Source organism: Myiozetetes cayanensis, unplaced genomic scaffold (genome assembly GCF_022539395.1).
Source record: "Myiozetetes cayanensis isolate MyiCay16 unplaced genomic scaffold, myiCay2020 scf1, whole genome shotgun sequence".
In the NCBI taxonomy this organism is placed as follows: Eukaryota; Metazoa; Chordata; class Aves; order Passeriformes; family Tyrannidae; genus Myiozetetes; species Myiozetetes cayanensis.
In genome coordinates, this window is record NW_026086604.1 from 69,454,470 (window position 1) to 69,470,355 (window position 15,886).

The 15,886-nt window shown below is 35.7% G+C and overlaps 1 protein-coding gene across 1 annotated transcript in view; it reads right to left on the minus strand.

Moving 5' to 3' along the window:
• Nucleotides 1-554: 554 nt before the first annotated feature.
• The window catches only part of ABCA13 (ATP binding cassette subfamily A member 13), a 169,800-nt gene continuing 154,468 nt past the window's right edge, over nt 555-15,886 (minus strand). The window contains 3 exon segments of the mRNA XM_050329993.1: nt 555-1,980; nt 3,471-3,608; nt 4,541-4,646. Of these exon segments, the coding sequence (XP_050185950.1) occupies nt 1,891-1,980; nt 3,471-3,608; nt 4,541-4,646 (334 nt within the window). The 3' untranslated portion in view covers nt 555-1,890.

The following is a 15,886-nucleotide window of genomic DNA, read 5'->3' on the forward strand; positions in this document are numbered from 1 at the left end:
ACTAAGCAAGAGCTACAGAAATATTCTCCTGTGGAGTGGTTTCAAACTAGGACTCAGCGATCCTTGGCTGTTCCTTGTACACACAGTTTCTTTCATCCTGAGATGCTGACATGAGGCAGGATACTTCTGTGATGATGTACTCCTGTTTCTGCCCATGTTTCCTGCATGTGCTTTCTTTTTTCTTTCATCTCCACTACTTCTCTTACACTCTGCTTTGTAAAGATGCCCCTTTTTTTGTTTTAATAGGGGACTTTAGAAACCTTCCACTCCCAGCCTCATGCAGAAATTAAAGATAACTGTTTCCACATCAAACATGGCCATCCCATTGTGCTGGAATTGATGCCAGGATGGTGGCTGTTGGGGCTTAAAGGTTCTTAGGTGCTTTGGATCTTGAGGAGCTTGGCAGAGTTCTGATATTATGCAGCAGGCTGTGTATACCAAGCCATTCTAATGATAAAGCAGTTTCATATGCTCACTAACTCTGACCCATATGTACATGCAGACAAAGCCTGTAAATCTTCAGGTTTTTATTTATTCTTCAAGGATTTAATTTCACCTTTATGGAAATAGGCAACATGAATTTCTGACTCTAAAAAAGCATAATGGGCCAAAACCACGGCAACAAATCAAGCCTCAATAAACAGTGAGCTTGCAAAGCCTAAAACACAAATATGTGTTTTTTAATATTTCATCATCTTACAGCAGGGAATTATAGCAGCAGCACTGCAAAACTGGCCATTTAAAATCAAATTCTTCCATCTTCAAGTACACTTCCCTCTCCCCTACCCACCGAAAATCATTGCAGCAACTAACTTCTTAGTCACAGGTTCTTCAATTTCAACCCTTTGACAACATAGTCCAATAAAAGTGGTATCAGCTAATTTCACAGGAGACTTAAAGGCTTGTTTTGGATGAGGCAGCCATCTACTAAAAAAAAAAAAATTTCTTTTTTTTTTCTCACAGCACAATATGCAAGGAATTTTTATGCATTAAGTGTTCACTTCTTTTACACAAGTATAGGCTGAAGGCTGGGCCCTTGTCTGAAGTATCCAGCATCATAATATATTTATTGAGAAGTTTAATGATCAATGTCTGAATGTTTATCTTATTTCCTTTAAAATTCCCATTAAACAGAACTTTGACATTCTTTTTGGGAAAAAAAATATGAGAAAAACAAAATAGATCATTTAAAAGGTACTTGAGAATACTTCCAGAAGCAACCCGCAGGCATAAGGGAAAACTCATTGTCAAGTATGATTTATAAAAACTTGTTAAATTTACTTAAGATAACTGGGAGGCAGACTAGTACACTAATAACCTCTTTAACATAAAGCCTTATGGAATACAGTGCATCCTTTATACAATAAAAAGGCTAATTTAGCTTGTCACAACACAGAGCTGAATTAATAGGGAAGCCAAAAGGCTCTCCATTTGTGTTATGAAATACAAATATTGGGTGACAGCCTAGCTACTGCTATCATTCAATGTTTTTTCCTTGACTTATCATGTAAAATTAGATATAAGTGTGCATGCAAGAGACTACTGTACCCAAATGAATGCAGTCACCACAAAAAAAAAATCTACTATGCACTGACATTTCAGATAATTTTTTTCCTCTGCATTAATTAGGCCATTTATATTTTAAAATTCCAGTAATTTTTACTTTTTTGGCAGATTTTTGGTCTGCATATAATCAGTTTCTTGCTTAACCAAGAACTGGTTAAACCATTCCTTCTGGCCTTCAAATGCGAATTTACCTCTGCTTCTACTATTTGTTTCTCGTACACAAATTGTTCACAGCCGAAAAGTTAATGCATGTAACTAGTGTGTAGATATGCACGCAAACATACACAGTTGTATGTGCTGCTGAAGCTTTATCCTGTTCTGAGCCTAGACTGGAAGATGGTCATGATGCTCAACAGGAGATCCTTGTGAAGAATGTGAGACTCCTTGCTGCTGTGTAGCAAAATTAATGAATACCTGTAAGACATGAGAAAAAGTAGGATTTTCAAAGTAACAGTTCTTGAATTCAGTCTTTGGGGACACAGGTGATGATATTTTTCAATTGCTTTCCTAAGCTTTTGTGACACAAAAATTAATTGCTTATGTTGAGGGAATCCATCTAGAGATATGTTTTGTAATCTAGAAATAATACCTTTTCACCTCTCCAGCTAAAACAAGGGTTGATAAATTATAAAAATATCAGTAAAACTAGCTACTGAAATATGAAAATTAATTTTTATTGCTGCACAAGTTAGTGTGAAACACTGGTTTTAATTACCTTTGAAATGACACAGTTAAAGAAGCCAAATCTGTTGTTTCTGTCAATAACCATCACAGATAAGGGTCCAAATATTTCAAGGTGAAAGCATACTTCTGAAAATCGCATAGTGATGACTGAACAACTCTCATGTCTCCTTGAGTGTTTTGTGGGTTTTTTTAACAGATCTTACTACAGAAAGGCTTGTTTCCTTTTTAATCACACAACTATTTGACAGCAAGGAATGTAGAGGGAAAGTGGCTATTTTTTATTCAGATGATCCTATTCATATGCAAATAAACTTAGGATGCATATTTGTTATAGAGGAGGACTATTCTCCTGTTTAAAACTGATACTTGGAGAGAGAAAGCAAGGGTGGGTGACTGAGGTGATGCATCATCATGAATAATGGAGGAAGTAAGCTTGAGTGAACAATGCCTGAACAATCAACAGGCAGTAATTGCCTTATATCCATTCAGTGAATAGATAATTTACAGGCAGTTAATAGATCAGTACAGATAAGTTCTTCAATAAAGTACTTCAATAATGATTTGCACATGGGAAAAAGGAACAAGTTCACACCATCTATCATAGAAAACTAATATTTTGACTATATGTGACACATGTAGAATTCATACCAAGAAGTTGTATATGAAGATGCTGTAACACATCACAATCACCCAGAAAACTCATCTGTGTCGTCAATGTGTTCTTCTCTTTGTCAAAATAGGATTTCACAGTCTTTAGTGTGGAATCCCTTCTCTCTGTTTGCGCACTTAAAAGCCTCGAAGGAACATGTTCTGAAAGTCTAAAGTTCACCACAATTTACAGAGACTGGTTCAGCCTTTTCAAGGACACTGGTAAGATCTCAACTTTTGGATTGTGGAGGTGTCAGTTTACAGTCCTGCTTTTTCATGTCACACAGATCTAAATGTATCTAAGCACAGATTATGTTTGTGCACACTACATGTGACTTACTGTGGTGCTCTTACTGAGCTCACCTCCAGTGCAACAGAAGTGTAAAAGCAGAAATTGCTGTGTGACCTGAGATGGCTTGGAACTGCTGGCTTATTGCATATATTTGGGTATCCCAGCAAATAATAGCGTATTCTACTACATCAATAACTGCAATATGCAACATGTTTAGACCAAAAAAAAGGGAGGTAGGGAGGGGGGAGTGGGAAGAAAAGAAAGAAAAATAATAAAATACCTGCTCTAATGTAGTTTGGCTAATGGAGTAGTGTTTGATTTGGAGAAAAACTTTGTGATTCTCTAGGACTCTGAACAGCTCTGCCAAACATCCCTGGCTTCGTGGTACATGGTACTCAAGCAGATTGAGATGTTGTCCCTGAAAATAAATAAAAATTATAAAACCAGATAAAAGTAAATGCACGTCATTGCTTATAATTGGTCTAGCTACAATAGGTTCTTACTGCAGATTAACAGGGAAAATATGATCTTTTAAAAAGGAACATATACATTGGTAGCACAAAGAACTGCTCATACTCAAAGCACAAATTTTGTGCGTGTTCTGAGACGGCACTTTGTTAATCTCATAAAAGATATAAAAAATTACGACAATTTGAAGCTATAGGTTTTTAATCTGACAGACTAGTTCTATTACAATGCAGTCTGGGAAAGGCTGAGCAAACAGTTGTCTGAGCACAGTACAGACTTACAGACATACACACAAACAGGTTCGCATCTAAGATAGTTGTTGTTTTCCATGATTCTTGTTCTAAACACAGTTAAAGTTTAAAATAAAAAAAATAAAAATTAATGGCCTTTGAGAGTTTTTCTTGAAATTGTAATTACTATAGGTCTTTTGTAAGGCTTTGTATTAAATCAAAGAATCTCAATAAAGGCTGAGACTTATCATTTCTGGGCTATTTCAGAAAGCAATCAAAGCAAATACTCTCATGACTACACTGTTCCCCTACTTCAAGGGAACACAAATGTGAGTTCAATTTCATCAATAATGAAAGCAAAAGGAAATTTTCACTCAGAGAAAGGGCGCTTTTTTTTTTTTTCACATTGCCTAAATGCCTGTTTGGAGTTGATTTAACCAGTATCACAAGTCAGATTTTTATGAAATGCTTAAAAGAAAAATAAAAGGGATATTCATATGTACTTTTTCCAAGAAAAATAAAAGGGATATTCATATGTACTTTTCCCAAGAGGATCGATATATCCAATCATGTAAATATCCAAACATGGATATACTGTTCTTACTAGCCCAAACTTAATCCTGCCATATACTACAAGGAATTTTAGCTGTACCTTAAACTGTGTTCCAGGAAAGTGCAGTTGTAGGCAGTCCAAAATAATTCTTTGATAGCTTATTTCTTCACTAAGCCAAACCTTGACTGAATAACCATCTCCAAACCTGAGAATGAGACAAAGAAAGTGCATTTGTCTATACCACGAGGACAGGAAGAACATTTAGTTTAATTGATTTTCCTATGATTATGTCAAATAACATCATGTATGCCTACTGCATTATTGTGATTTTAGCATTATAGTATTGAACAGTAGAATTTCAATGGGAAATTGTTACATTAACAATAAGTGAAACAAAAAAAAGTGTTATGCCTACATTTTAGTTACTACAAGATATTTCACTGTCCAATATAGCTGAACTTATGTTAACTAAACTACGTTTTAATTGCTATATTGCTTTGAGTGATCAGCAAAAAGCTATGAAGATTACCAATCACATACACAGAAAAAATAAAAAACATTTAAATTTTCTAACTAGAAAAAGGAGCATATAGCAGTATTTTTCATATCTGTTAATAAAGCTGCACATTCAAATGCAGATTTCATCAGTGTGAGTACAACTATGTTTTACATCTAGGCAAAGGCTAGTATAGAGATATTTAGGGAGATGGAAAAGTTAACAAATTTTCTTTGGTTTTATGGTCATGCAATCTCTCAGAATAATTTAGGAAATGGACTTCTCTATCTCAACACTCCCACATTCTTCACTCCAGGATGACTTCCTTTTTTTCATTCTCCTGCTTTGCGATTACTCATTGCCAAATCATAGAATCAAAGAATCATAGAATTAACTGGGTTGAAAAAGACCTCTGAGATCATCAAGTCCAACCCTTGATCCAACCCCACTGTGGTTACTAGATCATGGCACTCAGTGCCACATCCAGCCTCATCTTAAAAACCTCCAGGGACGGTGAATCCACCACCTCTCTGGGCAGCCCATTCCAATGCCTGATCACTCTCTCTGTAAAGAACTTCTTTCTAATACCCAACCTAAACCTCCCCTGGCAGAGCTTAAGCCCGTGCCCTCTTGTCCTACTGCTGGTTGCCTGGGAGAAGAGATCCTTTATTCCAATTGTTTGGTTTCTAGTGAGCACCCTCTGTAATACTCCCTTGTGCCAAAACCCTCCTCTCCTGTGTCTTTTCTGTATACAGCTCGTGATTCAGGGCAGCAGCTGGGTTAATTGGGTCTAACCCATGTGAGGCACATTTTCACGTGATCAAAGCAGATGGATGTATCACAGCATGCTCTATGATTGTGCCGTATTCCTATATATAAAAAGAAAAAGCCACAGATTATCAATCAAAAGGTAATAAAAGATAGAAAGAACTATTCTGAAATATACATCCAGTTTAACCAGTGCCTGAGTGGCTCCCAGCAAAATATTTCACATGAAGCCCTACATGTTCCTCAGCTATAATTTGTATATAGCAGTGTAAGTGCTTTAACTTTTATCTTGCATTGGATCAGAACCTCTGTTCTTATAAAAGAATAAAGTCTTCATTGATTTCAGAGCACTGCAAGTTTCCACGATGAAAAAACCTAGACTGCAGATTTTATTCTATTGAGAATTTCACATGAGCTCAAGATATCTTTTCCAAAGATCTCAGACAGGAATCCTAATTATTTGTGTAGAATAAAGCAGTAGTTGCTACACTTCAGGTATGACAATGGCAATTTCTGCATAAAAAGTTGCACTGCATGAAAAGCCCCATTACAAAAAATTAGCATAAGGTTTTTTAATCTTTGGTTGGGGCTTTCTTGTTTATTTTTTTATTGCAGTCAAATGCAACCACTGAACTGCTCAAAATTGAGTAAGAAGTAGCATTCCTGATGCAGTGTCCTGTCTGTTGGTTCCTGAAGGATGCTACATGAATCAAATTGTATTGGGTCCAAGCTGCAGTGTACTAAATATTTGCTGGACAGTGTAGCCTGACAGATGAACAGTCCTGTTCCATCAAAGAGATCTAGAATAAGGTGGAATCCAAAGCAGTGTCTAGCAGATTTGCTTAGCAATGATTTACTAAGACATAAATAGATCTTTAATTAAATATTTTAAATGCATAGCATCATCCCTGAAAAAATACATGTGGCGATAAAAAAAGTTGTTACAGAGATTGATATAGTTAACAAGACTATTCAATTTAGTTGACAGCTAACCTGAGGCAACATTTTACAAGAGATCATTGATTCTGATCAGTTTTCTGGCATTTCTATACAGCCACCATTGAATTACAGTTTGAAAAATGCTGCCTTATGGAGACATTCAACAGTCTCATAAAATGAAATTGCTGTATGCAATGAAGTTTCCAAAGAAAATGAATCAAAATTCTGATTAGCAAAGACAGAGAAGTTTGTGGAACTTTGGTTTAGTTCTAAATTGTAAACAGCATAAACACTTGCACGGCAATGATAAAAAGCTTTGAAAGATTTTCCTCTTTTGGCTAGTCAAATTATGATGCTTCTATACCTAGATTTTATAGATTCATTTTAATACAAGGGCTCCCCATATAAAGTAAGTTGATCAGCAGTAAACGTTTCCCCCTGCTACAATCAGCAAGCTGCTTTTGGTAGCACACTGAGGCAATGGAAATTGAGTTGACCATTTTTTTTCACTCTGTTTTCCTGTATTCAGACAATATAATTAGTTCAGAAACCCAAAGCGGAATTACAGAGAAAAGCACAATCTGGTTTGATTAGCACCGTTAGGGTCAAACTTTTAGCACCTGATAGTTCAAGACTAAGGAGGAAAACATTATCATTAAAATGGCATGAGTTGAGCCAGCACACTCATTCAGCAACCATCTGCTGCAAAAGAACCATTGCCTCTTCAAAGCTATTCGACAAAGATATTTTCCATTGCCACGTTACTTTAACAACACCTGCATTTCTATCTGTGTACAGATACACACACAAAACCACAAATTCTGACAAAATAAAATATTTTTCCTCTTTCTATGATTCCTCTTCTTCCTCAGTCAAACTAATTGTTCACACTTGACTTTCACCTTATTAGTATTAATTATTGACTGTTTTATCTACTGAAAGGCCACACGAGATTGAAACTAAAATATAAATTCCCAAATTGGTTGTAAACTAATTAACTTAAGTATTTAATAACAGCATCAGCTGCAGAAGCATCAGCTGCAGAAGCATGAGCTTACCATGGACTACAAAAATACACTTTTAATTTACATAGGTCCTCAAGATACCTGAGCTGCTCAGATAACAAGGAAACAAAAGGAACATAAAATGGCAACAAGGAACAGAGCAATTATCATACCACCAGGAATTAGTAAATAGCCTAAAACTTTTCAGCATCAAAGAAAGATGGTAAGGTGGTCAAAAGGTGTTTTTAACAAGCCCAGAATTGTGACTAAGCAGTGTAACCAAGAAAGAATTCTTCACTTGTTTCTCACAGAAGAGCAGGGGACATCAAATTAAATTATAGGAAACACAATGCCAAATCAGTAAGATGGAGTAATTTTCCTTACAGTACCTAGGGAAACTGTACAGTCATCAACATGGGATGTGCTGGATGCTAGAACTTGACGTAAGTTGATAGGAGACTTAAGAAATTTGTGATGGGGATGCACTAAAAGCACCTCTGGCTTAGGAAGCCTCTAAGAAAGAAATTGCTGAAGGTGATTGAGCAATGTGGAAAAGTAACTGCATGTGCTTATCTTATTCCTGTACTTTTTCCTCCTGGCTGATGTCAGAGAGAGGATAGTGTGCTAGACAGGTCTTTGATCTGACCTCAGGGTTGATTTGATATAAATATCACAAAGAGGAGCTCAGCCTGGGCGAATCACCCAAAAGGTTCCTCAGTTCTCAGAAGGGTTTTGCAGCTTGTGATAAAGTACCACAGCCATACTGCCAGCAGTACAAACACAGATTATGTAAATTTACTTCAGATATGTGTCTACACAAGCTGCAGTCATGCTGAAATAAACTGTAGCCAGATCTATACTGATGAGGAAGACTCCTAGATACTTCCCCGGTGCTCTTTGTGGCCTTGCAATGGGAATAGAAGTAGATTTAGTTGCCCAAAGTCTTAAAATTCTCATAAATATCAAGGAGAGTTGCCACTTGGGGCAGAGCAAATTTGCAATGTTCCCTTCTGCCCATTTCTTGGAGATCCTGGTTCAGATGTTGGAATGGGGACAAGAAAAGTGTTGCTGAAACACAGTGCTCTGTAGCTACACAGCTAAGCCTACACCGGGCTGGTTGCAAAAGGGTCCCTAGAGGGGCTAACCCAATGTTTTTTTGAAGCTTAACCCATGAAATCCTGATTTTTATGAAGGATAAAAAAGGAAGTACATTATCAGTGGACTTCTATATGGAAAAAAAAAAAAAAAAGAAAAGAAAAAGAAATCTGTGTTTTCATTTAAAAACCTTAGGAGTCAGCTTCTCCACAGATGAACAAAACCAAACCCACAAACCAGCATGTCCAGAATGACCAGTTCATTGAATCACACTCTTCCCAAATCCCATATACCAACTCTTCTCTCCCTCAGTCAAAATTGCTGAATGTAACCTCAGGAAATCAAGAACATGGCCCTACTTCCTAAACTATGATGAATAAGAAAAGCATCTAATCATGCATATGCTTTTTCCCACTAATCAAAGAGTATATTTCCTGGAGAATGTTGTGCTATATATACACATCAAAAAATAACAGATCCCAGAAAGTTTACTGGTGGAAATATAATGGTCATACTTTGTGTATGTACTAGTTTGATCAAAAGATAACTTCAAAATTACATTATTGGATAACAAAATAAAAAAACAGTAGAGAGAACACTGGCACTTAATGTCTGCAAGAAACTGCATCTTTTAGAATATATGCCATAAATTCCCAAAGAGGGAATGATTTGCTACTGTGCTGTTTGCCCCTCTGTTTTGGTTTGCATTCATTTGTAGGCAGATATGGTTCTACTTTCCCTAAGAGAATAGAATCATGGAATTGTTTAGGTTGGAATAGGCCCCATCTAGACAAGATAACTTGGTTACACCAGTATGATTGCTGAAGCACAGGATCCAGATCCAGGTTATTCCTCTTACAGTTTAGACACAAGCACAATTCACAAACAGAACTAAGCTTGAACAACATTGAAAACAAAACACTTTTAAAAACACTGAAAAACAATAAACAAAAATTGAAATTAAATTATCAAAACAAACATCACAGTTTAAGGTAATCTTATATCACACAATATATTTAATTATTTCATCTATTAAGTAGCAGGTAAAGGCAACACCTAGGAATGAAAAAAAGTTATTAATTTTTAAATACTTGAGGTGTGTTTTTTTTAAAAAAGCTAGAATCAAATCCAAATACAGTCACATGCAAAATATGGTTTCCTTCTACAATTTATTCAGAATCTCATCATTGCTGAATAGATAAATTTGATTAGATGCAACAAACAAACAGACGTAATTATAAAATCTCTCTTCTACCTACTAGTCATAGATTTTGTTTCATCATTTTTTAAGTGATCATTATTTTTCCAGGGTAACAATAGAAACATGAAGACAGTTATTAAAACAATAAGTAACACTTGTTCAGGTATATTATACATGTCACTATTTATTCACACACACTCCAGGCTTTCATATCAAACCATCTAAAGGTAATTTCTGCATTCAATAATATCATGGCCATAACAGTGACTGCCCCAGGGTATGAGCAGTGCAGGATACAGCTTTGTTCTCTGAATGTAGGTTTGTAAGTTCTTAGGTGTGATTTCCAAATATGTGGCAAAACCCTCAAAAAATCATGTTCATTGTTTATACAATGTGCACACACAAAATCTCTCTGCATATGAGTTTATATATATATATATGTATGTAAATCTGCAAATACAGGCAAGTACCAAGGATTTGTTACTCTTGCATTATTTACATATTACATTCCCATAGAAACAGGAGCAGCAATGCTCTAATTCTGTGCAAAGCTGATGGTGCAGCCTATAAAAGCCCAAATTGTTTCTTCAAAGTACCTTCTGGGACTCAACAGTGAAAAAAGGAGTAACATTATTAATGGGTTGCTGTCACTGGTTTTGGGTGTACTGCTTTTAATAACATAATCAGGATATTACACACTAAAATTTCTGTTAAAGGACCTTATCAACACCTCAAGGTCAAATTCTCAAGATAAAAAGTGTTATCATAGAGACGAGCTATGAAATTAAAATTTAAACCACTGGTATATTTACCTTATGTAATAAACTTTAGTTGCATGATCACATAACACCTAGTCATGAGTTCCCTATCATGAATGCCTTACAAGCTACAGTGGATGTACCCACTGAGACAAGTGGCTTTATTTACTGCAACACCTAGAAAATGTTGCAGAGATAGCAGATTGATGAGAAAAAGAAATAAAAAGGAAAGAAAGTGCTTCACAGTTGTGGTATGTCCTGGGGAACTGAATCCTACTCTTTCATCCCCACACACCTGTTTCTTGTCTTGTTAGAGGCCCATCTTGAGACATAGGGCTCCAGTGGGCAGGAGGAATTCATGGTGCCTTCCAAAACACTAATGTCTCGAGCTGAATGTAACAGGAATTGTACTTTGAATGGAATGTTGAACAAATGGAAAATATTTAGTCATAAACTGCTCAGATGGACTACCCAAACACTTTAAATGAATAAGTACAGAGATACAATACAGCATCCTGTGGGAAAAAATAGCATAAAATGAGTAAAAAAATGCATTGTAATGCACATGCACAATAGGGCTGAATTAATGTTGCACTAAGTTTTATAAGAGTGAAAAGATATTACTTATTTCTGAACTCTCAATCTATGTGTTTTCAAAACTTTAGGAACTCTTTTCTTCAGACTTTCCTCTGAAAAGATAAACTAATAGTTATATTACATGATTACAGATCCACTCCCTTAATATATTTTTCATGTACAAAAGGAATGTGTTTTCTAGTAAAGAATAATAAAATTATATTAATTTCTATATTTTATAGCATGTAAGAAACTTGTTGCTAGTATAGCAATTAATATGATAATACTTTGTCCACCGAAGGCTGAAATACTGATGAGATCTTTAAATTTAATCCTCTCTTTTCTATTTAAGAAATCTACATGTGTGAGTTTGAGGAAAACAACAAAATATTCTCAATCAACCTTTTAAAAAAAAGATAAAATATAAATAGTCTGCCAACATATTTTCCATTCTAACTCAGCTATAACAAATGGATTAATTGTTGTCTAATTTAATCAGATGGCTTGCTGATAAAATTTGAGCAAAGACTTGATGTGTGTCCAGCACCTGACAAATTGGTATGGGTTTTCAAATATGAGAAGTCTGTCCAGATGGCCCTAGAATGAAGTATAGTATTCAAAATGTTGTTCCCAGAGAATTGGCCAGCTGTATCTAACACGAAAATGCTTCTCTGAACTTTTTAAAAAAGCATTAAGTATAATGGAGAATATACTGGAGAGAGCATTTAAATGTAATCCATTCACAATTTAGAGTAATTGACTCATTTGGCAGGAGTTGTCTGAAATTAGGCTTTAATGGGCACAACTGTTAACACATCAATCTCAGACAAACTATGTCTAGAACTAAGATGCTAACTTTTTGGAAATTGCCCTTCAGTTTGTTCTTCTAGCTAACACCGTTCTTGACATTGTTTAAAAATTTGCCACTGATGACAAAATACCCTTCTAAAGGAGTCCAGTTCTTATTATTCTATTGAGAAACATCTGAGGGCACCTTAAATCCATTTAAACATACATAAATATAGCCAGGGCTCAACAGTTAGGAGCAGAAAGCCAAACACCTACGTTTGTAGCGAGAAGACATTTTTGGATGAGCATTTTGTAAAAGGCTTGCACAAGGGCTGGAAAAAATGGACAAGTCTCACACATTAGAAGCAGAGTCAGTTTTTATATCCCTAAAAAGCTTTTATGTTTCACATTACCATCTTCCTGGAGTTCACCCATACCCTTCATAGCAGAATTTTGTACTGCCATCTGACAAAGCTGTACTCAGCCCAAGATTATGATCCTCTCCATCTGCCAAGGGCTGAAAGTGTAGCCAGAGAGAAAGAGCTGAATCCTTGAACTTCCCACCAGAGCAAAGAAGCAAATTTAACAGGGCCTCAAAGAAGACCCATTAAGCCTTCATCACATATCCATCAAAAAGATGATCATAATATGGACTTTACATACTGAAATGGTATTAAAGAATAAAAAAACAAAACAACTCTGAGGATTTCCATCAAAACAGACAGAATTCGCCAAGAGGGGAAGAAAGAATGTCATTTACTGGATGTATCTACATTTAGAAGAGGAAAAAAATTCTTGAGACATACTAATATAATCATATGTAATATCAAAATATGCTTCTATTGTTATTTCTTACAACACAGGCAGGACTCCTTCTACCATAAATAAAAGCAGTATGAAAGTTTTCTTTACTTTAAGTGTTCATGCAGTGTTTAGACTTCTTTCCTTCTTGTGGTCTTCAAAGCTAGATTAGGTCACTTGTAATTGATTTTAAAATATTTGTTCAATTTGATTTGGAGAAACAAATCGAAGACAGATATAAAGGATGTCAAGAGCTGCTGGTAAATAAGAACACATTTAAAAAAAACCAAGCTGTAAAATCTAACAGAAAACCCATGATAATCTACAACTGTGGTCCCCATTAATTTACCTTAGTACCTTTCTTGCCTGTTAATATAAATGTGTATATTACTAGCCTAATTCATTCACATACATAGCCCATATTTATACCATCCAAACTCCAAATTTTTAGGGTATGCGTAATATAGATTTAATCAGATGCAACAAAATCAGTTATGCTTATGCTCTCCTTCACTTATTTTTTAAAGAATATGTAAAAGGTGATGAGGTTTTTACTGTGAGATGGTGCATGGGAGAAATACACTAGACAGTGCTAATTGCAGGAAAACACTGAAACACTGGGAAAAAATCAGTGACCATATGAGTGGAGGTGTCTGTTAAGGAAAGCACTCTTCTGCAGGTAGATGTCTCCTAATAGTGGATTACATTTAGTAATCCTTTTATGGTCTATCACTTTAGAAGAAACAATGTTTTGCTCTGTATGGCAGTGAGAGTGGTAGTGCTATTAAAACATAGGGAGGGAAGGAAAATGGGAAGGAAGGAGTAACCCAATACTCTCAGAAATCCTGGGAGCTTTTCAGGATGTTCACAAGTGGAGTGGAAAGTGAGAAAATGAAAATATTAAAATAATTTAAAGCTTAATTATTTCAGTGGTTTTCTTTGGAATAATAAGTAAAAGAATTCTGCTCCTCTACCCCTTTCCCATCTCACGTAGATGCAGAAATCCTCCATAAGCTACAAAGTATAAGTAGCATATCTGGAAATTGTCTTCAAATAAGTCTGGAACATTAATTACACAGAAGGTATAATGTTTTTAAATCTCATAACAATTACTTTATGTATTAAGTGTGTGATAGCCTGGGATTTTTGATGAAGGACCGTACTGGCCAGTGTTGAAGGGAAGTTTGGAAGCAACAAAATAAGAGGAGTACAGGAACAGTTTATGGCTTCTCCCCAGCAGTTTTCAAAAGTTTTCCAAAGAAAGCATGAAAACAGCCTTAGTGTGTGCTTAATTAAAAAAAAACAAAACAAAAAAAAAAAAAAAAAGAAAAAAAACTTGGAAAAACAAACAAACAAACAAAATAAAACAACCAACCAACTAGCCAAACAAACAAAAAGCAATCTTTAACATCTATGTGTATATGAGGTTTCAAAACTGTGCTCTCTACAGGGGCTTAGTTCCTGCCAGCCAACAAAATTAATTAGGCAGTCAGAGAAAATTCAGACAACTGCATGATTTTAAATAAATCCTCTGATAAACTTAGTGGCTATCTTTTCACTAATAAAGTCTTCTAAAGTTTAAAAAAATCAATAGGTTCCTGAAAAATAAGTGTGGAAAATTTGGAGACCAAATCAATTAATAAGCTGGGAGTTACAAGGATTTTAGTCCTGCCTTAAATGAAAAATCTTAGTGCAGCTTGAGCTGCACTGTTTTTGTGGAAAGTCTCAGCAATATTGGCCTCCAGTGCACATATTACCCCACATGAATGTCACTGACATACAGCAAAAAACAGTCATCTGCTGATAGTATGAGAAATTCTTAATGTAGAGAAGGAGTGCTTTTAATAAAGTTACAATGATTCTAAACAAATAATTGCTACAAATATGACTGCCAAATATTCTTATTATGACCTTGCTTTAGAGAATTTAAAAGAGGCACTTATACTGCCTTGATTCTTGAATGGCAAATCTGTGAGTATCTCAATAACTTCAAAATTAATATAAAGACACTTCCAGCATGATACTTCTGCATTGATATGCTAACCATGATCTGAAAGAGGTGTATCTACAGAGAAAATGCAGAAAATTGAGAAATAACTGTCCTATTTATATGAATATGTTGCGTACTTATGAGTATGCTTATGATGTCTTGTATCCTTAAGAAGACAAATGAAAAGATGCTGCCAAAGGAAACATCAGAAGCGACAAAACAATGAAAGAAGTCACTGAGAAGATAAAGCAGAAGGTAGCCTTTGTGAAATGTCTGATTTTGCCCTCTCAAGGTCAAGCTGAAAAGACAGAGACAGGTACTCACTACAGAGGATCTGAAATATAAAAAGGAGAGACTCACATTTTTCCCAGCTAACTTTGTACACTCAGCTGAAGTGCCTAAGTAATACTATTTTTTTCTTTTTAGGGGGCACACACATCTTCAAAAAGCAGTTTCACCTGTCCAAGATCTGCACTGTCCTCTACAGACATCTATCTGTCATACTACAAAAGGAATAAAGGATGCCTGCACTCTCACTTGTCTACTCCAGCTCAATGCTATGAAACATGGGAAGAGAGAGGATGGCAAAGGCAAAGACCTAGATGCAAAAGAAACAGAAACTGCTGAAGAGCAATTGACTTCTCATGCCTCCAGAAATTGTGGCAACTACTCCCTGAGAGGTATGCAAACATGAAAAGAAGGCTATGAGCACACAGAACCATCAGAAATACAGATGCAGACCTCGTTTTTTCACCACCTAGTTTGCAGTGTCTTTAGATGAAAGTTTGTCTTGATGAAAAAACTTGGAAGGAGAGAGCTTATTAAAGTAAATGTGAATCAGGCCCATCATGCCAATGCAGCTGTGAAACAAGGGCCTGTGGTTCTACCCAAAGGGAAGGGCAGAAAGCCAAAAGTGCCATCAAGGAACAAGTTATCTGCCTTATAAACAAGGCAGACAGCAATTCTAAAATATTTCTGTAGACCTTGTTCCCACTGACAAGTGCATCTGCACTTGAGAGTGCTAAGTG